The sequence below is a fragment of the Hypanus sabinus genome, chromosome 11 (assembly GCF_030144855.1).
Source record: "Hypanus sabinus isolate sHypSab1 chromosome 11, sHypSab1.hap1, whole genome shotgun sequence".
Classification (NCBI taxonomy): domain Eukaryota; kingdom Metazoa; phylum Chordata; class Chondrichthyes; order Myliobatiformes; family Dasyatidae; genus Hypanus; species Hypanus sabinus.
Window position 1 is genome coordinate 8,724,327 of NC_082716.1, and position 27,075 is coordinate 8,751,401.

The 27,075-nt window shown below is 44.2% G+C and overlaps 1 protein-coding gene across 14 annotated transcripts in view; it reads right to left on the minus strand.

The window, feature by feature from the left end:
- Positions 1-27,075, minus strand: part of adgrl2a (adhesion G protein-coupled receptor L2a) — an 840,245-nt gene that overhangs the window by 56,286 nt on the left and 756,884 nt on the right. For all 14 annotated transcript variants that reach the window (XM_059983762.1, XM_059983755.1, XM_059983763.1 and 11 more), the window contains 5 exons: positions 25,375-25,558; positions 14,393-14,515; positions 11,004-11,203; positions 5,383-5,556; positions 3,949-4,158 (listed from right to left, as the gene is read on the minus strand). In XM_059983762.1, coding sequence (XP_059839745.1) covers positions 3,949-4,158; positions 5,383-5,556; positions 11,004-11,203; positions 14,393-14,515; positions 25,375-25,558 — 891 coding nt within the window. The remainder of the gene's footprint in view (positions 1-3,948; positions 4,159-5,382; positions 5,557-11,003; positions 11,204-14,392; positions 14,516-25,374; positions 25,559-27,075) is intronic.

Genomic DNA, 27,075 nt, shown 5'->3' on the forward strand with positions numbered 1-27,075 from the left:
TTTAAAGCAGAAGTTGATAGGTTCTTGATTAGTCAGGGTATCAATGGTTAAGGAGAGAAGAATGTCAAAGGCATGGTGTCAAAGATTACAGGGAGAAGGCAGGAGAACGGGGTTGAAGGGATAATAAACAAGCCATGATGTAATGGCAGAACAAACTCAATGGGCTGAAAGGCCTAATTCTGTCTAAGACAAGGGTTCCTGACGTTTTTAATGACATGGACCCCTACCATTATCCGAGAGGCCATGGACCCCAAATTGGGAACCCCTAGATATCCCAAAGCACTTTTGAGCTAGGGAAGGATTTTTCATGGGGCAGTGCCTCCTTGCGATTTGAGAAACATGGACAGGAGGTTCACACACTCCAAATAAGTAATGGCTGAACATCTCTGTTGAGAGACACTTGTCATTTGCAGCACAGTGGATGGCTCACCTACTCTGAAAATCATATTCTGGGAGCCTTTACACGCAGCCAAGATAGTGAACAGTAGGATCATACTGGGAAGACAGGGTCAGGTGTGAGGCCTGTGTGGCATGTAAACCATGGGCCCGGAGCCATTGGCCTGAATGGCATATTCCTTTGCTGTAGTTTCTAAACCTTACAGAACAATCAAGTCTGCAATTTGCTTCAAATGCTCCACGTACCCATCTCCTCCGAACAATCTTGATCACTGACCTCGCCAGCTTTGCTTGCTCAACATGACAAGTTGGCTGTTGCTAAGCAAGGCCTGAACTTAAGATCACAAGCACTAAGAAGTTAAATAGGCCACACCCAAGTTTTTGCGTAGAAATTCACATTCATTTCACAATGAGGTAATCATTCACCGGTAACCACTACACTCTGTGCCGCCACTCCCCCACCTTATTTTCCTCTCACGCCTTTCCTATTGCTTCCCCACCTTCACGACCAGCCCTCCACCTCCCTCTAGTTCCCCACCTCCTTCCCTTCCTCCCATAGTCCACTGCCTTCTCCTATTAGATACCACCTCTTTCAGCCCTTTACTTCTTCCACCCATCCCCTCTCAGTTTCTTACCTCACCACCCCCACCGCGTCTTCCCATCCACCCACCTTCCCCCTCACTTGGTCTCACTTATCACTTGCCAGCTCCAAACTTTTTATTCTGGCATCTTCTCCCTTCCTTTCCAGTCTTAATGAAGGGCCTTGGCCCAAAACATCAACTGTTTATTCATCTCCATTGATGCTGCCTGTCCTGCTGAGTTCCTTAAGCATTGTGTGTATGTGTTAGCTTTGATAAATGCTGGTGATTAAATGTTTTACATTGGTTCCAAGATAATTGAATAAACAACAAACACAAGAAAATGCGCCGATGCTGGAGATTCAAAGCAAAATGCTGGGGGAACTCAGCAGGTGAGGCAGCATCTATGGAAATGAATAAACAGTTGACATTTTGGGCCAAGACCATTCTTCAGAACTGGAAAGGAAAGGGGAAGACACCAGGAAAAAAAAGGTGGGGAGAGAGAAAGGAGGACAAGCTAGAAGGTGATAGGTGAAGCCAGGTGGATGGGAAGGTCAAGGCTGGAGAAGAAAGAATGTGAGAGTAGAGGAGAGTGGTTCATAGGAGAAAGGGAAGGAAATAGGTGAGAAGGAGTAAAAGGTCAGAGTGGGGAATAAACAAGTATTTTAGCCACAATTGTCCTTGAAGCATTGTTGTTCGGCTGGTAAAATTTAATCTGAACAATTAAATCAGTCTGCATAAAATGGTACCAGTTATTATTTTTATATTAAGTTACACAAATAAAATGCTGGAGAAACCCAGCAGGTCAGGCAGCATCTACAGAGGGGAATAAACAGTCAAACTTCTTGGCTCGAGACCCTTCTTTAGGACTGAAATGCCTATTTCTTCTCCATAGTTTCTTTTTTTTCCATTTAGGAACAAAATGCAGAACAGGCCTTTCCAGCCAAACAAGCCACATCGCCCAGCAACCCACCTATTTAACCTGGCCTAATCAGAGGACAATTTACAATGACCAATTAACCCACTAACTCAGGGGTGGGCAAACTTTTTGACTTGTGGGCCACAAAGGTTCTAAAATTTGACAGGGGGGCCGGACCAGGAGCAGATGGACCTTTATATTACCAGTATTCGGTAATACATCTCATAAGAGAAAATAAAATATCATGGGATATGTAGAAAACATGTGCTTTAATTTCAATTGAAAATGAACAAATGCATTACAACAAAATATCTGTCTTTGAAGTCCCATGGTATTTAGCTATTTATTGAAATGACTTTTAAAACACTGAAAATTAAATGAATAAAATACAGCTTTTTTTAATAGTAACAGTTATTATTTTAAAGCACTGAAAATTCTGTTATCCTTCAAGATATTATCATCATCACTCTCCTCCTGACTGTCTTTATTTCAAAAACGGTAGGAGATGCAGGTCTACTTGTCCTGCTCCTTCTTATTCAATTGTCCCCTGTGCCAAAACTCAACAACGACCAGCACAAAGACAGAACAGGGACAGCGCGCCAGTATGCGGAGCGCGTTATTTGATCTGGAGCGCATTTTTTATTTTGAGAACGTACGTGCACCTGCGCACTACTCATGTCCATCACTTAACAGAAATGACATGTAACATGTAAGGCTTATTGAAAAAAATATTTTCAAATGCATTTTTTACATAACACAATGAAGAAACTTATTTTTAATTTCAGTGGGAACAGTGTTGTTGGTCTCTCTTTTTAGCCAGCGCATCAAAGTCTGGATTTAGTTTTGTTGTGGCGATTCTCAGGATGGATCTGAGGTGTTGGTCAGTTAACTTGGATCTGTGGCTGGCTTTGTTGATGTTCATGACGCTGAACGCCTGTTCACACAAATAGGTCGAACCAAACAAAGAGTAAAGCGCAAATGTGGAGTAATACGCTGCACCTCAACAAAGGTCAATGTATATAGAGTGCGTCATCTATTGGGAAAACGCCAGAATTGCGGGGAAAAAACGTTAACAGGGTTTATTAATATAATTTCATCAAGTTCTGCGGGCCGGATTAAAAAGCTTAACGGGCCGCATATGGCCCCCGGGCCGTAGCTTGCCCATGCCTGCACTAACTGGTACGTCTTTGTGGGAGAAAACCAGAGGCAGGTACATTAGGGATGTTTAAGAAGCATTTACTGTAGATAGGCACATGAATTTAAGGAAAATGGAATGATATGAACATTGTGTAGGCAGAAGAGATTAGTTTAGATACCCCATTATAGGAAGGAAATTGAGGCTTTGGAGAAGGTGCAGAAATTTACCAGGATGCTGCTTGGATTACAGGTCTTGTGCTATAACGAGAGGTTGGACAAACTTGGGTTGTTTTCTCTGGGACGGTGGAAGCTGAGGAGAGATCTGATCAAAGTTTATAAAATTATGAGAGGCATAGATAGCGTAGCCAGACGGTATCTTTTTCCCAGGGTCAAAATCTCTAATACCAGAGGTCATGCATTTAAGGTGAGAAGGGGTAATTTCAAAGGAGTTGTGAGAGACAAATTTTTTTTTTCACATACACAGGAGTGGCAAGTACCAGGAATGTGTTGCCTGGGGCTGTGGGAGGGCAGATACTTTAGAGACTTTTAAGAGATGTTTAGATAGGCACACGAATGTGAGGAAAATGGAAGGATACGGTGATCGTGTAGGCGGAAGGGATTTGTGTAGTTGGCCATTTGATTATTAATTTAATTGGTTTGGCACAACATTACAGGCTGTTCCTGTGCTGTAGTGTTCTATATTCTAAATCAAAACACCTAGAGGAAACCCCTGTGATCACATGGAGGACGTACAAACTCCTTCCAGAATTGAACTCTGAACTCCGATGCCCCAAGCTGTAATAGCGTTGCCCTAACCACCACTATGCCACAGTGGCACCCCATTGCTGCCGTTGCCCGACCTGCCGAGCTCCTGCATAATTTTCAGAGTGTTGGCGAATCGCCAGGCTGGACCCGTACCTGGTAGTTCACCTTGTTGACGCCCACCAGGAAGATGAATTCCGCGACAAACAGATTGATGCACAGGTTCTTGTGGATGGTGTTCCGGTCGCTTTGGAGGCCTCGGAAGAAGCAGAAGGTGAAGATGCAAATGCCCAGGCAGACGAGGGAGATGATGATTCCCACCCAGGTGATCATGGAGAGGATTAGTTCATGCATTTCGTTGGTGAACTGCAGGCAAAGAATGAACATGTACAAATAGTGTGTCCTTACAGGTAACAGCTCACCCACATTCCCCCTCCCACACAGCGGTAATCCACTGTCCTGTATTTTTATTACTCTTATGCTCAGAGATACAACATAATAACAGGCCCTTCCAGTCCAATAAGCCCATGCTGTCCAATTTCACCCATGTGACCCGTGAATCTACTAACTCCTACGCCTTCGGAAAGTGGGAGGAAATGAGAGCATCTGGAAAAAACTCCAATGGTAAAGGGCTGAAAGTACAATCTCCTTTCAGAGAGCAGTGGGAATTGAACCCAGGTTGCTGGTGCTGTAATACCGTTATGCTAACTGCTACGTTACTGTGCCACCCCAGAAGTACAGAGAGAAGTCAGCTGAAGTTCAGGATTCTCGATGAGACTATGCTTGGGATATTTTGTTTAGGGTGACATGCCTTTGCCCATTTTACGTAACAATAATAAAGCAATCTATCAATTTAGAATATCATAGATAGAGTCATAGAACATTACAGCACAAAAACAGGCCAATTGGTCCATCTATTCCATGCTAAATCATTTAAACTGCCTAGTCCCATCGACTTTCACTGGGACTATAGCCTTCCATATCTCTCCCATCCATGTATCTATCTAAACTTCTATTTAACATTGAAATTGAAATCGCACCCACCACCTGTGCTGGCCACTTGTTCCAGACTCTCATGACTCACTGAATGAAGAAGTTTCCCCTTAAACGTTTCACCTTTAACCCTTGAGCTTTATGTTGTAGTCTCACCTAACCTCAGTGGAAAAGCTTATTTATACCCATTGATTTTTTAAAACCATAGTTAGAGATACACCACGGAACAGGGTCTTCCGGCCCAGCAAGACACGTCACCCAGCAACCCACCTATTTAACCTGAGCCGAATCACAGGACAATTCACAATGACCAATTAACCTACTAACTGACACGTCTTTAGACTGCGAGGAGAAACTGGAGCACCTGGAGCAAACCCACATGGTCACAGGGAGAACATGAAACTCCAAATTCCCTGAGGTGTAATAGCGTGTCTGTAACTGATAAGCCACTGTGGCATGCCTCTTGTAGACTAAAAAGTTGGCACAACATTGTGGGTCGAAAGGCCTGTACTGTAATGTTGTATGCACTACGTTCTGTCTCACCCCCAAACATGTTTCAGTGCACAGAACGAGCCTGAGTGCCTACCAGTGGCTCACCTCAATCTCCTTGTGGGCCATGATGATGGCAAAATTGGTCAAGTGCCTGCATTCGCACTTTGTGTGGGTCCTGTTGGTATCGATCAGCTTACAGCCCTGAGTGGACCAAAACCCCATCATCGTGCGTTCCGAGTAGCTCCAGAATGAACAATTTGCATTGAAGTAGTTATCAGGCTGGAAGGAGGAAGAGGCGAGAGAGAAGGTCAAGACTTACTCGGAATCAGAATCAGGTTTATTTTCACTGACATACTTAGTGAAATTTGTCGTTTTATAGCAGCGGTGCAGCGTAAAAAATACTATAAGTTACAATAATAAATATTAATAAATAGTGCGAAAAAGGATCAAAAAGTGAAGTAATGTTCATGGGTTCAATATCCATTCAGAGATCAGATGGCAGAGGGGAAGAAGATGTGCCTCAAGATTCATGGTTCAAGTTTATTCATCACGAGTACTTCAAAACAAACAGTGAAATGCGTCGCTCGCATTACCAACCAATACTCAGAAGGTGTGCTGGGACAGCCCACAAGTGTTGCCTCATATTCTGGCTCCTGTGCCTCCTGTACATCCTCCCCGATGGTAGTAATGAATAGAGGGCATGTCCAGTATGGTGAGAGTCCTTAACGAGGGATGCTACCTTCTTGAGGTTCAGCCTTTTCAACACCACTACCCATGATGGAGCTGGCTGGGTCTACAATCCCCTGTATTTTATTTAGGCGTACAGTGCAGAGTAGGCCCTCCAAACTGCACCGCCCCACAAACTCAATTAACCCTAACTTAATCAAGGGGCAATTTACCATGACCAGTTAAACTATCCGTTATGTCTTTGGACTGTTCATAGACTCCTTACAGAAAGGCACTGGAATTGAACTTGAGCTCCACTACGCTGTGAGCAGTAGTAGCGTCACAACTAACCGTTGTGCCCCTTTTTCCAATCTTACGCATTGATGCCTCCATACCAGATGGCAAAGCAATCAGTCAGAATGCTCAGCATAGTACATTTGTAGAAATTTGCGAGAGTCTTTGGTGACATTTGGGTCTCCTCAACTGTGAAAAAATAACATTCTGATTGCCATGCTGCAGTATTGCAAAGGCAGCTGTCTGAAAGGATCACAGCTGGATGAATGGTGTCAGATTCAGATTTATGTATCACGTGTACATCTAACACACAGTGAAATATGTCTATCTATCGATTTATTTATTGAAATACAGTCATCTTCCTGCCCTTCGAGCCACACTGACTATCAACCTTTGATTTACATCAATAACACGCTTTTTATTATCTTGGTCCCCGCAGAAAAAATTCAAGCTGGGGCCCGTTCAACGTGGCTGAGTCGCCTGGGCAAGGCTGCCTGATGTTGAAAGACCCAAAAGATCCGATGACCACAGGTTACATCACTGTCAATGTGTTCCAACACACATCAGGTTAATAAAGGCAAGTTGTGTTGGACCTTGTTAATGAAGGCGTGAGCCAGATCAAGGTGATAGAGTTGAGTGAAACGGACACTATCTCTAGTAACACAAGAGGAATAATTTTCCCACTGCATGCGTAATTACAAGCTACACACTCTGCTGGGGGCAGCCCACACTTTCCAGCACCACAATAACATGCCGATAATGTTCAGGAGAACAACACAAGCAACGTCAACAGAGCACAACTAACAATGGCAAACAAAGAGACCCCTTCCTCTTTACCACCCACCCGGTCACACACACACACACAGGCCGCGCTGCCTCCAAGCCTCCAGTCTGACGTGGATGTCGTGATATGACAGGTAAGAATGTGATTGGAGAGAATTTTGCTCATGAATGGGGCTTTGTTCATACAACATCTAGTCCATTTTTCCCTCAGTTCAATGGATTAGTTGAGAAGTCGATAGGAATTATCAAGAAACTGATGCACAAAGCATAAGATAGTGGGGGTGATTTCTATAAAGCTCTGTTAGCCTATCGCAGTACTCCACTTGAATGTGGGTTTTCACCTGCTCAGCTCTTGATGGGACGCCATTTGAGATCTAATCTGCCAATGGATGAGAGCCTTCTGAGAACAGAGGAAGGTGAACAAGTGAAAAAATGGGAAGATGAACACAAAGCAAAGCAGAAAACATACTTTGACAGATGTTCTCGTCCATTACCTGAACTGCACCAAGGGGATGAAGTAAGGACACAAGACATGGACACAAGAAGCTACAGTACTTGAAGAAGTACAACCCAGATCATACATGGTCCAAACTGAAGAAGGAGCAGTATTAAGAAGAAATCGCGAAGAGCTCAAGAATGAGCCAACTCCAGAGTTTCAGTTAACTGATGCAGACCAGACAAAACATGGAAATAACAACGAAACACAAGAACTATGTGAACCACTTAGAAGGTCTACTTGTGTTCCTAACCCCCCAGAGAGACTGATAGAGACATGTTAGATTATGCATTTGCTCTGGTTAATGTTGCTAATTGTTTTTCTTTTTAAGGAAAGTAAGATGTGGTGATATGAAGTGTAAGAACGTAATTGGAGCAAGTTCTGAGCATGTGTAGGAATTATAGAAAGATTGAGAAACATGCTATTGTAAACACGTTGTGGTTGTCGTTAAATAAAAGTTCTATTTCTTCCAGAACATGGTTCTTTATTAGTAACCCATGGTACATATGAATATAAAGAACACAACAGTGGACTCCATGAAGAAGCCGACAGCTTTTAGGAACTCTCCCCATGGGTGTTACACAGCCATGAGGGTGAAGCAACCACCAATGGAGGAGGGGTGAGGAGTCTCTGATCATGCGACCTCTCCACCTTGTTCCTGCCCCACCTTGAACTGTGACATTGGCTCTCTAGTCTATAGAGTTAGCTCTTTCTAATGGCCATGAGATCCTGCTCTGATGACTAATAGGGCCAGAGTAATGAGAACTCAGACAGGCAGATAACTATTGCATTACAACCATATCACAGCGCGATCTTTAGAACAGAGATGAGGAGGAACCTCTTCAGCCACAGGGTGGTGAATCTGCAGAAGGCATTGTGAAGGCCAAGTCATTGGGAATATTTATAGAGGTTGATAGATTCCTGATTAGTAAAGGTGTCAAAGGTTACAGGGAAAAGGAAGGAGAATGGGGTTGAAAGGGATAAATAATCAACCATGATGGAATGGCAGAGCAGACTTGACCTATGTCTTATGGTCTGATTCACTCACATGCTCCTGTCAAGGGCTGTTTCCTCCTTTCTGGAGTTCATAACGAAAGGGTGTAGGTGGAATATTATTTCTCGTTTCTGCCAGTGGGATAGAACTGGTTTATGGGTTGACTGATTTACTTTAGTTTAAAGATTCGTTTTATTTGTCACCTATGCAATGAGGCATCAAAATATATAATGGAATGTGTCATTTGCATCAACAACAAACACGGTCTGAAGATGCACCTGGGGGCAGCCTGTACGTATGTCCACACTTCCAATGCCAACATAGCATGTCCACAACCTACTAACCCAAACACTTACGTGCTTAGACCGGGGGTTCCCAACTTTTTTTTATACCATGGAGCTTTACAATTAATGAAGGCTCCATGGACTCCAGGTTGGGAACCCCGGGTTTAGAATCTTGGAAGGAAACCGGAGCACCCGGAGGATATCCTTGGGGTCACAGGGAGAATGTACAAACTCCCTGTACAAACACATACAGGCATGTGTTCCAAATTACAGTGAAAAGCTTGTCTTTTATCTGTTCATACAGATCAAATCATCACTCAATGCATTGAGCTAGGTAAAACAATAACAATGAAAGTGTAACAGCTACAGAGAAAGTGCAGTGTAGGTAAATGATAAAGTTCAAGGTCATAACTAGGTAAACTGTGAGGTCAAGATGCAATCTTGTTGTACAAGAGGTCTCTTCAAGAGTCCGTTAACAGAGTGACAGAAGCTGTGTTGGAGCCCAGTGGTACATGCTTTCAGGCATTTGTATCTTCTGCCCGATGGGACGGGGAGAAGAGAGCATGTCCGGGGTAGGTCAAGTTTTTCATTGTGTAGGCTGCTGTACTGAGGCGGTGAGAGTCTCTGGAGAGGAGGCTGGTTATCGTGATGTGCTGAGCTGTGTTCACGGCTCTCTGCACATTCTCCAGACAGAATGCGTCCTGCACATCAATACATGAACAATGACAAAGCCACTCCAGAAACCCCCTGTTTGGTCTTGACTTCAAGTCCTATCTGTGCGGAGTCTGCATGTTCTCTCCCTGACTGTGAGTGCTTGCCGTAAGTGCTTCAGCTTCCCTCCACATCTGAGAGACGTTCAGGTCGCCGGGTTAATTGACTGCTTGAAAACACCTATCACCAGGCTCGAAGGCAGTTTCATCCTGCTTTAATAAGAATCTTAGACAGATGCCTTGAACAATAAAGATATACTTTTGATCTCACAATTTACCATGTCACGGCATTTCAAAGTTATATCTCTATCCGCACTTCACTTTCTCAATAGCTGCTGCAGTATATTCTCGACTCAGTGCTACCTCAAAGTTCCTAACTTTGGAATGATCTGTATGGAAGGCACACAAAACTAAGATCTGCTGTATACAGAAAAGTTTAGTTTGTCAAACTCTGATACACTGAGCTGTAATAACATCGCAACAACCACAACGCTACCGTGGCACTCTGTTGTTATAGGAAGGTTGTGGGAGCTTTGGAGAGGATTGCTTGCTTGCATGGTGGGTGGTGGTGGGGGGTGGGGTGGGTCTGAGACGATTGCTGAGGAAGGTGGGGGAGGAGGAGGGAGAAGTTTGAGGCTTTTGCTGCTGCTTGTACGTGGGAGGTGCGAAAGGGAGCTTTGGGGTTCTAACATATTTCTGTCACTCATTCTTTAGGGTGTTTCTTCTCTTTGTGGATGTCTGTGAAGAGTAAGAATTTCAGGTTGTACAGTATATTGTATACATTCACTGGTATTGAACCATTGATGCACAGGAGATTTACCAGGATGCTGCCTGGATTAGAGGGCATGTCTTATGAAGATACAGGTGTGGTCAAAAGTCTTAGGCATATATATACTGCATAGCAAGAGTGCCCAAGACTTTTGCACAGTACAGTATATTATGTCTTCACAGTTACCAAATAACACTTAGTACTACTGAGCTACTACAAAGCTCTCTTACTTCTGTTTCTCAACCACCTTCCTATTTTAATCAATATACAATACTGTGCAAAAGTCCTAGGTGTCCTAGCTATACATATGTGCCTAAGACTCTTGCACGGGACTGTAGGTTGAGCGAGTTGTGTCTTTCTTCTTTGGAGCAAAGGAGGATGAGAGGAGGAGAGCAGATAGCCACAGAGCTTCTCCCAGGGTGAAAATGACTAATACGAGGAGCATAATTTTAAGGCAACTGGAGGAAACTGTAAGGGGCTTTGTCAGTTATTTACATAGAGAGTGGTGGGGACATTGAACGTTTTGCCAGTGGTGTTAGTAGAGGCAGATACATTAAGGGCATTTAAGAAACACTTAGGTAGGCATATGAATAATAGATTAATGGAGGGCTGTGTTAGAGGCAAGTGTTAGATTGATCTTAGAGTAGATTAAAGGGTCAGCACAACATCGTCAGCCGAATGGCCTGTATTGTCCTATAAAGTTCTATGTTCTACGTTGTAGGTGACTCACATCAATGTGTTCCAATGTGAAGACCACCGGCTCTGTCACATAGATGCGGCTCGACTCCTTGTTGATCGACGCGGCGATGATATGTGAGTTCACCGCAACGGTGTAGTTCCGCCCAGTACCGTCCCCTGCCACCTTGATTGTTGCATTCTCCGTGGTCAGGAACTGCCCCAAACTTTTGTACAGTGTAAACACCAACTTTGCTACACCAACCCAAGATAGAAGGGGGGAAAAGGATGGGAGGAGAGGAAGGAAGGGAGAAAAGAAAGCATTAAAACCTATCACAACACTCCTTTAAACACCCACACAGAAAGCAAATGTTTATTTGACTCACCCCAATGCATTATGTGTGCATCCCTCCCCACCATCAATAGGATCTACAGGAGGCATTGCCACAAGAAGGCAACATTCATCATCAAAGATTCCCACCATCTGGGACATGACATCTTCTCACAGTTCCCATCAGGCAGGAGGTACAGGAGCCCAAAGTCCCACACCACCTGGGTCAGCAACAGCTATTCAGTTCTAGAACCAATTAATTTAATTTAAAAACATATTTTTATTGCAATTTATCATTTTTTATTGTTATGCATTACAATAAACTGCTGCCATAAAAAAAAATTCATAACCACACATACAAAATGCTGGGGGAGCTCTGCAGGTCGGGCAGCATCTATAGAGAGGAATAGACAGTCGATGTTTCGGGCTGAGGTCCCTTCTCAGGACTTGCAGCACATTTCAAAATATTCAGAAAGATTTCACAACATATACCAGTGATATTAAATTTGATATTGTTTCCTAAATCAACTCGAGTTTATTGTCATTTAACTATATACATGTATATTGAAAAATAAGATGTTTCTCTGAGCCAGGGTGTAGTACAGTTATAATACACAATAACATATGAATGTAAGAATAAGATCTACAAAAAAATTTAGGCATAACTAAACTAACTGAAGAGCACAAGTTAAATATTGTGGGGTACAGAACAAATTAACCAGTGACACTTCACATGCGGTGCGGCATCTCTGAGGGCCTCGAGCAACACTATGACAGTTTTTGTTCTAATTGTTTTCTTTCTTGCTAAAATTGTGTATAATTTAATGTTTAATTTATACTTTTCTTGTGAATGCTGCTTATCTGATGCTTTGTGCCTGTGATGCTGCTGCGAGCAAGTTTTTCATTGCACTCTGCAGACATGGACTTGTGAAGGTAGCAATGAACTTGACTTTGAATTTGATTATTGTTCACATTAGTGGGAATTTACCAAAGTGACCATTTCATCAAGAAACAGTTGACTCAATGTGACACTAACTTTCATGTCAACACAGAGAAGGGAGAACACCGAATCTAAGAACAGAAGACATTGGAAATTTGCAGTGAATCAGGTGGATCTGTGAATACAGGTCCATTAAATCATTGGAAGTGGCAGCACAGGTAGATAGATAGGGTCATAAAGAATGCTTTTGGCACATTGCCCTTCATAAATCAATGTACTGAGTACAGGAGACGGGATGTCATGTTGAAGTTTTATACGATGTTGGAGAGGCCTAACTTGGAGTATCGTGTGCAGATTTGGTCACCTACCTACAGGAAAAATATAAACAAGGTTGAAAGAGTGCAGAGAAAATTTACAAGGATATTGCTGGAACTGGAGGACCTGAGTTATAAAGTAAGATTGAACGGGTTAGGTCTATATTTCTTGGAATGAAGAAGATTGAGAGGAGATTTGATAGATGTATACAGAATTATGAGGGGTATAGTTAAGGCAAATGCAAGCAGGCTTTTTCCACTCAAGTTGGCTGAGACAACAACTAGAAATCATGGGTTAAGGGTGAAAGGTGAAAAGTTTAGGGGGGCAGGAGGGAAAACGTCTTCACTCAGAGGACCATAAGAGTGTGGATTGAGCTGCCAGTGCAATTAGTGCATGCAATCTCAATCTCAATGTTTAGGAGGCATTTGGATAAGTACATGGATGGGAGAGGTATGGGGGGGCTTTTGTTCAGGTGCAGATCAATGGGACTAAGCAGTTTAAAACATTCGGCATGGGCTAGATGGCACAAAGGGCCTGTTCCTGTGCTGTATTTTCTAAGATCCTGTGACTCAAACTGCATACAGAAAACTCTGTAATAATATTAACTTTCTGAAACTCCATAGATGCTGCCTGTGTCATAAAGTCATAAAAAATTAAACAATTTTGCAAGAACATTGGCAAAAATTAATGCACTTCAAAAAAAAAAATCCAAGCTTCTTTGGCTAATCAGATGAGGAATATTTGAACTGTGACACCGTTAAAGGTCTTTCACACATAAAATGCTGGAAGAACTCTGCGAGTTAATAAGCATCTGTGGAGGTGAAGAAACAGCCAACATTTTGTGCTGAAACTTTTATCGGGACTGGGAAAAAGTGGGGGGCAGAAGCCAGGAACACAAAAGCAGGATTTCTAAACACAAGAGATTCTGCAGATGCTGGAAATGCAGATCAACACACACAAGTACTGCAGGAACTGAGCAGGTCAGGCAGCATCAATGGCAATTAATAAGCAGTTGATGTTTCGGGCCAAGTCCCTTCATCAAAACTGAAAAGGAAGGGTGTAGAAGCCATAATAAGTCGGGGGGCGGGGGGAAGAAATGGAAGCTAGAAGATGATAGGTGAAGCCAGCTGAGTGGTAGTGGTGGAGGGATAAAGTAAGAAACTGACAGGTGATAGGTGGAAAAAGTAAATGGTTGAAGAAGAAGCAAACTGATAGGAGAGGCGACTGGACCACTGAGAAATGGAAAGGGGAGGGGCATGAGGGTGGTGAGGGGGAAAGAAGAGGTGGGGGGGGCAGAATGAGGAATTCAAGAAGAGGGGAGGGAGAAAAAATGACTGGAAGTTGGAGAAATCCATGTTCATGCATTCAGCTTGGAGGAAATCCAGACAGAATGTGATGTGTTGCTCCACCAACCTTGGAGTGGTCTTATCAAGGCAGTAGAGAAGGCCGTGGACTGACATATCGTAAAAGGATTGCAGATTGGAATGAAAACGTTTGGCCACTGGGCATTCCTGCTTTCGGTGGAAGGAACAAAGTTGCTCAACAAAGTGCCCCCCACCCCCAGCCTGTGTCGGGTCTCACCACTGTAGGGGAGGGCTTTTGTTCAGAGTGCTATGAGCCTTTGGAACTCACTACCCCACAGCATAGTGGAGGCTAAATCAATGAATATATTCAAGGTGAATTAGAGATGTGTTCAGAGGAGAAGTTGGGCAAACTCAAGTATTTGTAGTGGGGAATGGAGAATCGATGTTTCAGGCCGAGACTCGTCATGAAGAAGCTGCCTGACCTGCTGAGTAGGTCAAGGCCACAGTATTATTGCTGTCTACATGATGGTCATCGATCATTTACCAACACTTACCAGTTCGACTGTTCTGTTTAATGGTGTTTCCAGAAAGCTGAATGGAGTTTCCTCCCATGTAACCCTGGGGAAATTTCAGGTCCTTAACTTGGCCTTCTGTGCTCAACACACCGACCTCCAGCACTGTGCAAGCAAGGGAAGAGGGAACAAGGACAGCGAACCTCATTAGTAGAATCTGTGCTCAAACTACATTCATTCACCACTTTATTAGGTACAGCTGTACACCTGCTCATTAATTCAAATATCTAATCAGCCAATCACGTGGCAGCAACTCAATGCATAAAAGCATGCAGACATGGTCAAGAGGTTCAGTTGTTGTTCAGACCAAACATCAGAATGGGGAAGAAAGGTAATTTAAATGACTTTGACCGTGGAATGATTTTTGTGCCAGACGGGGATCTCAGAATCTGCTGATCTCCTGGGATTTTCACGCACAACAGTCTCTCAGAGTTTACAGAAAATGGTGCGAAAAACAAAGAAAAACATCTGGTGACCTGCAGTTCTGTGGGTGAAAATGAGAGGTCAGAGGAGAATGGCTAAGCTGACCACAGGAACTGGAGGATAAATAACCACACCTACAATTAACCACACGTTACAACAGTGTTTTGTAGAAGAGCATCTCCGAATGCACAACATATTGAACATGGAAGTAGATGATCTACAGCAGCAGAAGACCATGAACCTAATAAAGTGGTCACTTAGAACAAGGAACATTACGGCACATTATAGGCCCTTTGGCCCACGATATTGTGTAATCTAACCCTTCCCTTCCAAAAAATATCTGCCTCTACCAGAGGGTGTACCATGCATCCAGCACTCTCTGTAAAATGTCAACACTATCCTTTCCTCCAATCACATTACAATTATGCCCTCTTGTATTAGCCTTTCTGCACTGGGAAATGTCTTGGGTAGTCATCTCAATTTATGCCTTTTATCATCCTAAACTCCTCTATCAACTTACCTCTCATCATCTTTCGCTCCAAAAAGAAAGCCCTAGCTCACTCAACCTACCCTATTGGACATATAAGGCATGCTTTAAGACGTCATATAAGACACGCTCTCTAGTCCCGGCATCATCTCGGTAAATTTCTTGTACATCCTCTCTAAAGCTTCCACATCCTTCCTATAATGGGGTACCCAGAACTAAACACAATATTCCAAGTGTGATGTACCTAGGGTTTTATAGAACTGCAACATTACCTCACGGCCCTTGAACTCAAATTACTGATCTTTATGACTAAACCAGCTAAATATCCTGAAAAGAAGAGACGTTGACAGGTCTGGAACTGTAGGTAGGTTAGACTTTATGGCGATGAAAGATGTCATCAGGTTTCGTAATGGTCCATGAATCCACGAACACTACCTCGTTATTCTTTTACTTGTGCTCTTATAATCTATGAGGAGAGTTTGATGGCTCTGGGCCTAATGTCTGTTTGAAACAGCGATGAGAAGGAATTTCTTTAGCCAGCGGGTAGTGAATCAGTGGAATTCATTACCACAGACAGCTGTGAAGGCCAAGACGCTGAGTATATTTAAAGCAGAGGTTGATGAGTTCTTGATTTGTCAGGGTATCAATGGTTATGTGGAGAAGGCAAGAGAATGGGGTAGAGAGGGATAATAAATCAGTCATGTTGGAATGGCAGAGCAGACTTGATGGGCTGAATGGCCCAATTCTACTCCCATGTCTTCTGGCCTTAATCAATCTAATCAAATTATTATTGCTGACTTCTGTGGCATGAAATGTTTTGATTTGCTGCAGCAGTGCAGCAGGGGTAGCAGTCAGTGCATCATTTAACAGTGCCAGCAGTAAGAGCCTGGTTCAATTCCTGCCTCTGTCTCTCCATGATTGCATGGGTTTCCTCCAGGTGCTCCAGTTTCCTCCCACATTCTAAAGATGTACGGGTTAGGGTTAGTGCGTAGTGGGCATGCTATGTTGGCGCCAGAAGCACGGTGACACTTGCAAGCTGTCTGCAGCGCATTCCTCACTGATCTGATTTGACAGAAACAATGCATTTCACTGTATCTTTTCATGTTTCAACATACAGGTGACAAATAAAGCTGATCTTTAACCATATAGTGCAAAGACAAAAAAAATCTATAAATTACAAAAATATATAAAGCGTTCACTATTTGTTTATTTTGCAACTTAGAGTAATTTTTAGTTCTTTGTAGTTCATTGCTGCCAAAAAACAGCACATTTCATTCATATTGAGCACGTCACTGATTATAAGTGTGATCCTGATTTCCTTGCTATCAGGACACAGTTGAAGGAGATGAGCTTCTCCAGCCTTCCAGAAGGACCATTTTTTTATTGAGATACCGTATGGAGTAAGCCCTTCCGGCCCTTTGAGCAGAGCTGCCCAGCAAATCGCCCGACTTAATCCTAGCCTAATCATGGGACAATTTACAATGACGAAATAGCTTACCAACCAGTACATCTTTGGGCTATGGGAGGAAACCGGAACATCGAGAGGAACTGGTTACCGTGACTAAAACCAGCACACCAAAGAAACATTTTTCACTATATCTTGGTACATGTAACAATGACAAATCAATTTCAATATTAATTTAATAAAAACACAAAATTCTGGCAGAACTCAGCAGGCCAGTACTCAATATTAATTTAATTACTTGAATTTCAATCTTCCAGATAAAGCATTCATATTTATTTATTTTACTTATTTCACGATACAGTGCGGAATAGGTCCTCGCGGCCCTTCAAGCCACACCAACCTGCAACCCCTTGATAATCCCGATTAACCCTAACCTAATCATGGGACAAATTGTAATTAACCTACCCGGTATAGCTTTGGACTGTGTGAAGAAACTGGAGAACCCGAGGAAACCCACGCATTCCATGAGGAGGACATACACACTCCTTCCAGATGATGCTGGAATTGAACTCTCAACTGTGTAGTCTAACCACTACATTACCCTGACATTCTGACTTGTACAAGCCATATGGACAAGCCTGTCCCTGCTAAACAAGGTGCTTTCCTGAGCTCATCCTATTTGCCCGTATTAGAATCATAGTGGTGGTCGCATAGTAGACCATGCAAGTATGATGTTCTAAGAGTTGCCTATTGTGGGTTCTTAGGTGGGTGCGGATTCCGATCTAAGATCCACCTAATCCAGGACGTTAGGGTGTATTCCCTTAATGGAGAACACCTGTGCATGACTTTGTTTAACAGGGGGAGGCCAATATATGGGCAGCCACCACACAGTCCTCGACAGAATGGGTCAGGGTCCAGTGGCATGGAGTGCAAGACGACTGGGGACCCTTCACTGCCAGTGATGTGTCATCATCTTCCCCAAGCCCCTCCGCTAAGGTCTTTGCTGGATCACTCTTGTGTCTGGAACTTCTCCCTAGGCCTTGCCGTTGTGGGTGATGCTATCAGGAGCTAACCTCCAGACAGCATTGCTCTCGAGATAGCAGGAACTCACAAGCCTCTCCGCCATGATAAAGTGCCGAACCAGAAAGGAATTAGAATAATGGAGCATGCATACAGGCTATTCAGCCCAACCAGTCTAGGACAACCACGGTGCCACCCAGCTAGTCCCGAGTTCCCATACTTCTCCAAACCCTCCACCTCTACATACCTACTGAAGTGCTTCTCTAATGACATTATTGTACCTGCCTCAACCACTCCTAAAAAGAGTTTGTACTTTCTCCCCGTGACCGCAAGAGTTTCCTTTGGCTGCTCTGCTTTCCACCCACATTCCAACTTGTGGGTTACGGTTAATAAGCCGTGGACATGCTATGTTGGCATCAGAAGCAAGGCATCCTTGGTCTGTGGTGGTAGTTAATGCAAACAATGCATTTCCTGCATGTTTTAATGTACATGTGATAAATAAAGCTCATTTTTATTCTTTAATAAAGCAAATTGTAGATGGTGAGTAAGTTTGGCAACAACAGATCCATTTCTACGTGGTATGACTCCATAACTCCATGATGCAGATGCTGGCCAGGATCCAACCCTTCCTGCGTTGAGAGATTGGCAGCATTGTTTGGCAAGGTCTCAAGTCACCGCAGAAGGCCATTATGATTCAGCAGGGACTGGAACCATAGAGAAACCCAGAGTGAATAAGGAAGACAGGTTTTCCTTCCCTTAATGACTTTAGTGAACCTGTGAGAAACTTTAACAGCAGTTCCACAACTTCCCACTCACTTTGCTGCAAATTGTCTTTTTTAAAATAAACTTCCAGATTTCCTTTCATAAAAGAAACCTCACTTCAAATTCAAAGTCAAAGTAAATTTATTATGAAAGTATGTATATGTCACCATATACTTTTTCCCTGCGGGCATTATCTCAGAGACAGAACTCTACAGACCACCTCTTGCACTACCGTGGACTTGTCTGTGACTGTGTTTTATTGTACTAATATATTTATGTATAATTTGTAATCTCTGCATTGTCTGTACTTACAATGTTGCTGCAAGCAAGTATTTTATTATACCTGTACCTCACCATGCTTTTACACATGATAATACACTTGGTATACAAGACCAATAAGATATATGAGCAGAAATAAGCCATCAAGTCTGCTCTGCCAATTCATCATGGCTGGCTCATTTTCCCTCTCAGCCCCAATCTCCTGACTTCTCCTTGTATCCCTTCATGCCCTGACAAATTAAGAGTCTATCAACCTCTGCTTTCAATATACCCAGTGACTTGGCCTCCATTGCTGTCCGTGGCAACAAATTCCACAGATTCACCATGCTCTGGCTGAAGAAATTCCTCTTCATCTCCATTTTAAAAGGATGCCTCTATTCTGAGGATGTGTCCTTTGGCTCTAGACTCTCCTCGCTATAGGTAACATCCTTTCCACATCCACTCTATTGAGGCTTTTCAACATTTGTTAAGTTTCCATGAGGTCATCCTTCATTCTTCTGAATTGCAGTGAGTACAGGCCCAGAGCCATTAAATGCTCTTCATACAACAAGCCTTTCAATCCCACAATCATTTTAGTGAACCTCCTTCATGAAAATGGTTCCAGGATTGAAAGGCTTAGCAAATAGGGAAAGGTTGGATCAATTAGGGCTTTATTCCCTACAGTGTACAATATTGAGGGGAGATTTGATGAAGGTATACAAAATTATGAGGGGCATATGTAGAATAGTGCAAGCAGGCTTTTTCCACTGAGGTTGGGTTGACTACAAATAGAGGTCAAGGGTCCAGGGTGAAAAATGAAAACTTCAAGGGAAACATAAATGGCAGCTTCTTCACTCAAAGGGTCGTGAGAGTGTGGAACAAGCTGCCACCACAAGTGGTAGATGTGGGGTTGATTTCAACATTTAAGAGAAATTTGGATAGGTATATAGATGGGAGGGGTGTGGAGGGCTATGGTCCAGATGCAGATCAATGGGTCTAGGGAGATTGGTAGTTCAGCATGGTCTGAGGAGCCTGTTTCTCTGCAGTGGCATTCTATGATTCTATGACTATGACTCTATGAATTTGAGATTAGCTTTATTTGTCACATGTACATCGAAGCATCAAATCTCACAGTGAAATGTGTTGTTCGTGTCACACCAAAGAGGTGAGGACTGCTCTGAAGGTAGACTGCAAAAGTCACCATGGTTTCAGCACCAGCATAGCGTCAATAATACACAAAGAAAGACTGACAAACAACCATTGTGTAAAATAGACAAGTAAATAAATAAATAAGACTCAGGACATGAGTAGGCAGAGGGGATCAGTTTAGTTGGCCAGTTAGTTGGTTCAGCACAATAGGGACCAAAGGACCTGTTCCTTTCGCATACTGTACTGTGTTCAGTGCTCTACCACAGTGAGCCTGTATGTAATCAGTTAGGCATTGAGGTGAGTGATTCAGGAGCCTAGGGTAATAACTGTTCCTGAACCTGGTGGCGTAGGACCTAAGGCTCCTGTACTTCCTTCTCGATTGTGTAGTGAGGGGAAAGAAAGGCCTAAAGTTCAAAGTTCATTTATGATCAAAGTATGCATAAATTACACAACCTTGAGATCTGTCTGCTTACAGGCAGTAACACACGAATCTCATGGCTGTATAATCTGTACATGGTGGGCATTCCTACCTGCCTTAATCGCTCTTTTTGGCAGCTCATCCCCTATACTGACCACCCTCTGTGTGAAAAACATAATCCCTCACACACTATTAAATCTTTCCCCTCTCCCCTTAAAGCCGTGCCTTTGAGATTTAATAGGAGAGTGGTGGGGGGGCTACTTTGTTTTACACAAAAAGCAGTATGTTGATGAAATGAACTGCTGGATAAAGTGCTGGAAGAGAGGTGGAAGGGGGAGTTATAAATGACATGTTCTGGATTCAGTGAGGGGGTGGTGAATCTGTGGAATTCATTGCCACTGATGGTTACAGAGGCCAAGTCATTAGATACAGTTAAAGCAGAGGCTGATAGGGTATCAAAGGTTATGAGAAGACAGCAGGAGGATGCGGTTGAGAGAGAAAACATGATGGAATGTTGGGTGGCAGGATGAAGATACGCCTCTACCAAAGGAGGTGTGAGACGCTCCTTCCCTCCGCTAGCCTGCTCTCACCTTGAGCAAGGTGTAGCATCTGCCTAGACCCAGTCAGGGTCATGCCAAGCCATGGGAGCGGGTGGTGGATAGTCGTATGAGTAGCTAATGCATATCACAAGTCCTGGCTATGAAGCCAAGCAGACAATCTCTGAAGAGTATTGATAATGGCTGGGGTCACCTGTCTTGTAAAGACACGGCCCACAAGAAGGCAATGGTAAACCATTTCAGTAGAAATTTTTGCCAAGAACAATCATGGTCAATGAAAGACCATGATCGACTACGATTTATGGCATGGCACATATGACGGTGACGAGATGGAATCACAGTGAACAGAGCTGAAGAGGAAATTCTTCAGCCAGGGAGTAGTGAATCTGTGACATTCATATGACCTTGGAGGCCAAGTCATTGGGTGTATTTAAAACAGAGGTTGATAGGTTCTTGATTAGTCAGGGTGCCAAAGATTACAGGGAGAAGGTAGGAAAATGGAGTTGAGAGGGTAAGTATATTAGCCATAATTGAATGCTGGAGCAGATTTGATGTGCCATAAAGCCCAATTGTGCTCCTTATGTTTTATGGACTAAAACACCACTAAAACAGGTGGAGGTGGGATGTGAGGAACGAGATGAAAAAGGAGAGGTGTAATTTATGTGTTCTGGATTAAAACTCTACCTTACTCGCTTGCTGATGCAATGTAAACAGCGAAACCGTACAGCATCTGCCTTCCAGCCCAGTAATTAATTAAAAAATAAATACATCTGCACATCCTGCAGATTCCCACTTCCCACCCCAAAAAAACAGAACAATGCCGTTCATTAAATATATTTTTGTAGTTTGAAAGCAATTTGTGAAAGACAATAGAGACAGATTTCCTCCAACCGCCATTCGTCACTGACACCCTGACTGGGAAAAGTCTCTTATTGTTTCTCTCCCCTCCGAGGGTTATAACTCAGTTCTTTTAAAATTCATTTACTATTTCTCCAGAAATAGCTGAGGGCCAGATCTTCCTGACAACTCTGAGATTGGATTCCGGTACGATTATCCCATTTGAACGGAATCCATCACCTGAGAGTAACTATGACAATCACTGCCTCGCCATACAAACCCCCATCTCTGGCACTGAATCTTTCCCAGAGTAGGACGATGGTGAAGACTCTCTCGTAACATTACCCTGTTCAGGGTTCTTGTCAGGAGAACAGGTTGCATGGAGAGGCATGCCAGATGTCAACCTGAAGAGGCCCCCCTGACTTTGTGGAAATCTGCAATCCTGACCGCTCAAAATTGAGAGAGAGCTCCCAAGATGGCCTACCCCAAGGGTGAAATGCTTAAGATAGAAACAGATCTATTTTTTGAAGGGTTGACGAGCCAGGGTAATATCTTTAGGTGAGAACCTAAATCCAAGTCTGATGGAGGCTGAAGGCTGAAGAAGATCTGGGGTTAGAGAACTGAGTATGTTGTTGGTGGCAGGGAGAATCATGGGATTGTTTAACAGTTGTTTGCTTGTTGTGTTCTGTGTTGTTCTGCCGAACATTGAGGGCATGCTGGATAGCTATCAGAATGTGCAGCGACATTTGGGCTGCCCATAGCACACCATCAGGTGCATTAGCTGCTAAAATAAAAGACGCATTTCACTGTACGTTTTGATGTACACATGAGAAATAAACCTGAATCCTGAAGGGCAGTTGGAGCATTGGGTTCAGACCTGAGCTATTCATTATAGGAAGGGTGTGGAAGCTTTAGAGAGGGTGCAGAGGAGATTTGCCAGGAAGCTGCCTGGATTAGAGATTGTATCTGGTGAGGACAGTTGAACAAGAGAGAGCTTTTCCCTTTGGAGTGAAGGAAGATGAGAGGTGACTTGATAGATGTGTACAGGATGATAAGAGTGGACAGAGATTTTTCCCAGAGAATGGTGGGTGCCTGGAATGGGCTGACAGATAGATTGTATTGTTTAAGGGGCTGTTAAACAAATAAATATACAGGGAACTGAGGGTTATGGACCACGTACATGCAGCAGAGACTTTGTTTTCACAATCAAGAGCCAAGGCCTGGAGGTAGGGGTGGGTGGGTGGGTGGGTGGGTGTGTGTGTGTGTGTGTGTGTGTGTGTGTGTGTGTGTGTGTGTGTGTGTGTGTGTGTGTGTGTGTGTGTGTGTGTGTGTGTGAGAGAGTGTGTGTGTGTGTGTGTGTGTGTGTGTGTGTGTATGGTGAGAGACAGGGGGAGAGGGAGCAAGAGATAGAGAGGATGAGGGGGAAGAGAGGGTGAGGGGAGAGAAGGTGAGAGGAGAGAGGAGGAGGGGAGAGGGTGAGAAGGTTGAGGGTGAGGTTGAGAGGGAGAAGGGGAGTGGGAGAGGAAGAGAGAGGGGTAGAGAAAGGGAGGAGAGAGTGGGGGGAGAGAGAGAAGGGTGGAGAGAATGGAGAGGAGGGAGGGAGGGAGAGAGAGGAAGGGGACGAAAGAGAGGGGAAATGAGGGAGCAAGATGGGGGGTGAGAGAAAGGGTTGGAGAGAGGGGGGAGAGGAGGAGAGAGGGGGGGGAGAGAGGGGGGGGAGAGAGGGGGGGAGAGAGGGGGGGAGAGAGGGGGGGAGAGAGGGGGGGAGAGAGGGGGAGAGAGAGGGGGAGAGAGAGGGGGAGAGAGAGGGGGAGAGTGGGGGAGAGAGAGAAGGGGGTACCTTCCCCCTATGAATCCTCTGGTCTAGCCACAGCTACACTGAGAAACTGCTTGAGTGTCCAATCTACCTTTTATTATCTTAAACACCTCTGTCAAGTCTAGGGGTTCCCAATCTTTTTTATGCCACACCATTAAGCAGGTGGTCCATAGATCCCAGGTTGGGAATCCCTGATCAAGCATCCTCTAGTGAGGTTCCCCATTTGTGTTCAGTCTCATGTGGGCAGTGGAGAAGGCCGAAGATGGACAGGCCAGTGTGGGATTGGGAAAGAGAAGTAGAATGGCTTGTGACTAATCCCCCCACCTTGATTCTGTTGTAATTCTCGTCCATTTGACACAACCATCAACACAGTGACTGTGTTTTCACTGACTACGAGCAGGTTTAGTTTTCACTGTTGCTTCAGGAAGGGTGACAGTGTCACACACAAAATGCCGGGGGAACTCAGCAAATCAGGCAGCATCAATGGAGAGGAATAAACAGTCGATATTTCAGGCCAAGACACTTTGTCAGGGCCCTTCTTTGATGCTACCCTACTGAGTTCCTCCAACATTTTGTGCGTGTTTTACTCTGCATTTCCACCTTCACACAAGCACAAAATCTCATGCACTCTGGTGTACACGACAAGAAGCTAACCCAATAACTTGTTCTCTCCGTTGGCACCCTCTCTAATTTTGATTTTAATTTACTAAGAGATCAGGAGCAGAATAGGTCCTTCCAGTCCTTTGAACAGCACTGCCCGGTAACCCCCGGAAAACCCCAATTTAACCTGGATCTAATCACAAAACAATTTACAATGCCCAATTAGCCTTCCCGGTATGACTTATATTGTAGGAGGAAACCACAGGACTCGGGGAATATTCATGCATTCCATAAGAAGGACATCCTTAGAGAGGGTGCTGGGATTGAACTCTGAACTTTGACATCGCAAGCTGAAATAACGTCAGGCTAGCTGCTACACTACAGAGGCGCCACTAATCTAATGCTGTGACTCATCCTCATAAGTGGCAAAGGAAACTCCTATCTCAAATAATAATGAATTGGGAGTACAGGAAGGAGATAGAGAGTTCAGTGACTTGTTGTTATGACAACAAACTTTCACTTGATATCAAAAAAAGATCTGGTCGTTGGCTTCAGGAAGGCGGCAGTGAACACACTACCGACTATGTCAAACGTGCTTTGGTTGAGAGGGTTGAGAACATCAAGTTCAGAGATGTAAAGGTCACCAGCAGTCTGGCCTGGACCAACCACATCAATGGCACAACCAAGAAGCTCAACAATACCTCTGCTTCCTCAGGATGCTAAAGAAATTCAGCATGTCCCCTTTGACCCTCAACAATTGTTACTGATGCGCCATAGAAAACTATCTATCAGATGATCATGACTTGGTATTGCTGTAAGAAACTGCAGAGAGTTGTGGGCACAGCTCAGCACATCACAGGAGCCAGCCTCCTCACCAATGTAATCAAAGACCCCTCCCATCCTGGACTTCGTCTCTTCCCTCTCCCATCGGGCAGAAGATACAAAAGCAGCAGGCCCAAGAACAGCTTCTGTCCCACTGTTCTCAGACTCTTGTGCTCACCTCTTCTTTGATAATCTACCTCGTTATGATCTTGCCCTTTATCGTTTACCTGCACTGTACTTTTTTGGTAGCTTTTACACTTTATTCTACACTGTTATTGTTTTGCCTTGTTCTAGCTCAATGCTCTTTGTAATGGTTTGATCGAAATGCAAGACAAGCCTTTCACAAATGAACCAATTCCAGTTACAGTGCTTCACCCGGTGGGCCTGTGCCCGAAGGCGGACTTACTCACCTATGTTCTCAGTGGGCACCGTGACAGTCGTTGGCTCGATGAGGTTGTCTGCGAGGACAAAGGCTCCCTCCTCCAGGGTGTCGAGGAGCAGGGTGGCAGCATGGGCCTGCTCAGTGGTGTTCATGTCCCTCCAGGACTGCAGTGCCTCCGGTCTCAGCAGGTTGTCTACAGTGTCCACGATGGCCTGGGAGTGGTGGGGGGGGGGGGGCAGATGGCAGGAGGGGAGGAGGAGAGGTCAAAGTTCAAAGTTTTAAATACTTTCACGATCAAAGTATGTATACCATATTCAACCTTAAGATTCATTTTTTTTTGCCAGGCCCCCATGGAAAACAATCAAATACAACAGAATCCCCAAAATAAACACACATACATCTAAGATAGACTGACAAACAAGCCATGCGCAAAAGAGGACAAAGGTGCCAATATAAAAAGAGTAAACAAATAATACTGAGAACAAGAGCTGCAGTTGCTGAAAGTGAGCCCATACACTGCGGAATCAGTTCAGTGCTGAACTCAGTGAATCCCATCCACGCCGGCCCAGGAGTCTGATGGTTGTAGTTCCCGACCCTGTTGCCGTGGGACACAAGACTCCTGCACCTCCCACTCCATGGTAGAAGTGAGAAGAGAGGGAGTTGGGTCACATACGGGCAGACTGGTCTGGCTCAGATGGGGGATCCGGCGAGCACAGACTAGGGACTGAACACCGATTCGTTTTCCGCTCTCTGGCCTCGAAGCTTTAACCTGGTTTGAGCCCCATCCTGGCGTGCTCTCTTCCAGTGACGGCCGGCCTTCGTCTGCTTCAAGGTGCCATGCCAGCATTCCTGAGAGTCATGTTGGCCGAATCCTTCAGGGCACCATAAAATCACGAGTTCACTTGGAACAGGGGAAACCCTGGTTTAGAGGAATATGGGCCAAATGTGAGCAGGGTGAGTGGGGAGTGTGACCAGCTCATTGAGAGTGGTTTCTGTAGGATCAAGACCATCGAACACTACTCTGCAGTACAGGCCCTCTCGAGGGAATGAGATGGGGAAATAGAGTGATAAATATCTAAATGGAGGGGCTGACACAGACACAAGTAAAGATCAAAATGGAATGAGACTGATGAGGGAGATAAATGGGCCAGCTGATGGAAATGTCAGCCAGTGAGACAAACAGAATCTCGGTAATCCTGTACAGGCCCACGCTTCCTCAGACAGAAGTGAGAAGTAGATATACAATCATCTGTGATGCAGCGAATCCCTTCTAACGTCTCTTGAGTAATGGGTCGACCTTTCTTCAAATATGGGCATAATCTTGCTGTAAGTAGATGCCATGGTAACATAGTTAGCGCATCGCTATTACAGCTCGAGGCGTCAGAGTTCGGAGTTCAATTTTGGTGCTGTCTGTAAGGGGCTTGTGATGCCTGTGAGTTTCCTCTGGGTGCTCCAACTTCCTCCCACGGTCCAAAGTCAAACCAGTTATTAGGTTAATTGATCATTGTAAATTAACCTGCATTTAGGCTAGGGTTAAATCGGTAGGCTGCTGAGCTGATTTATCATCCCTCTCAACCCCATTTTCCTGGTTCCCTTCCCTTTTATACTGCAAATGGCAGCAAGAAGAGGGATCTCCACGTAGTATATGGTGACATGCACTTCGTGGCTACTTTAATAGGTGTATTGTACGTCTGCTCCATAATGCAAATATCTAATCAGCCAATTATGT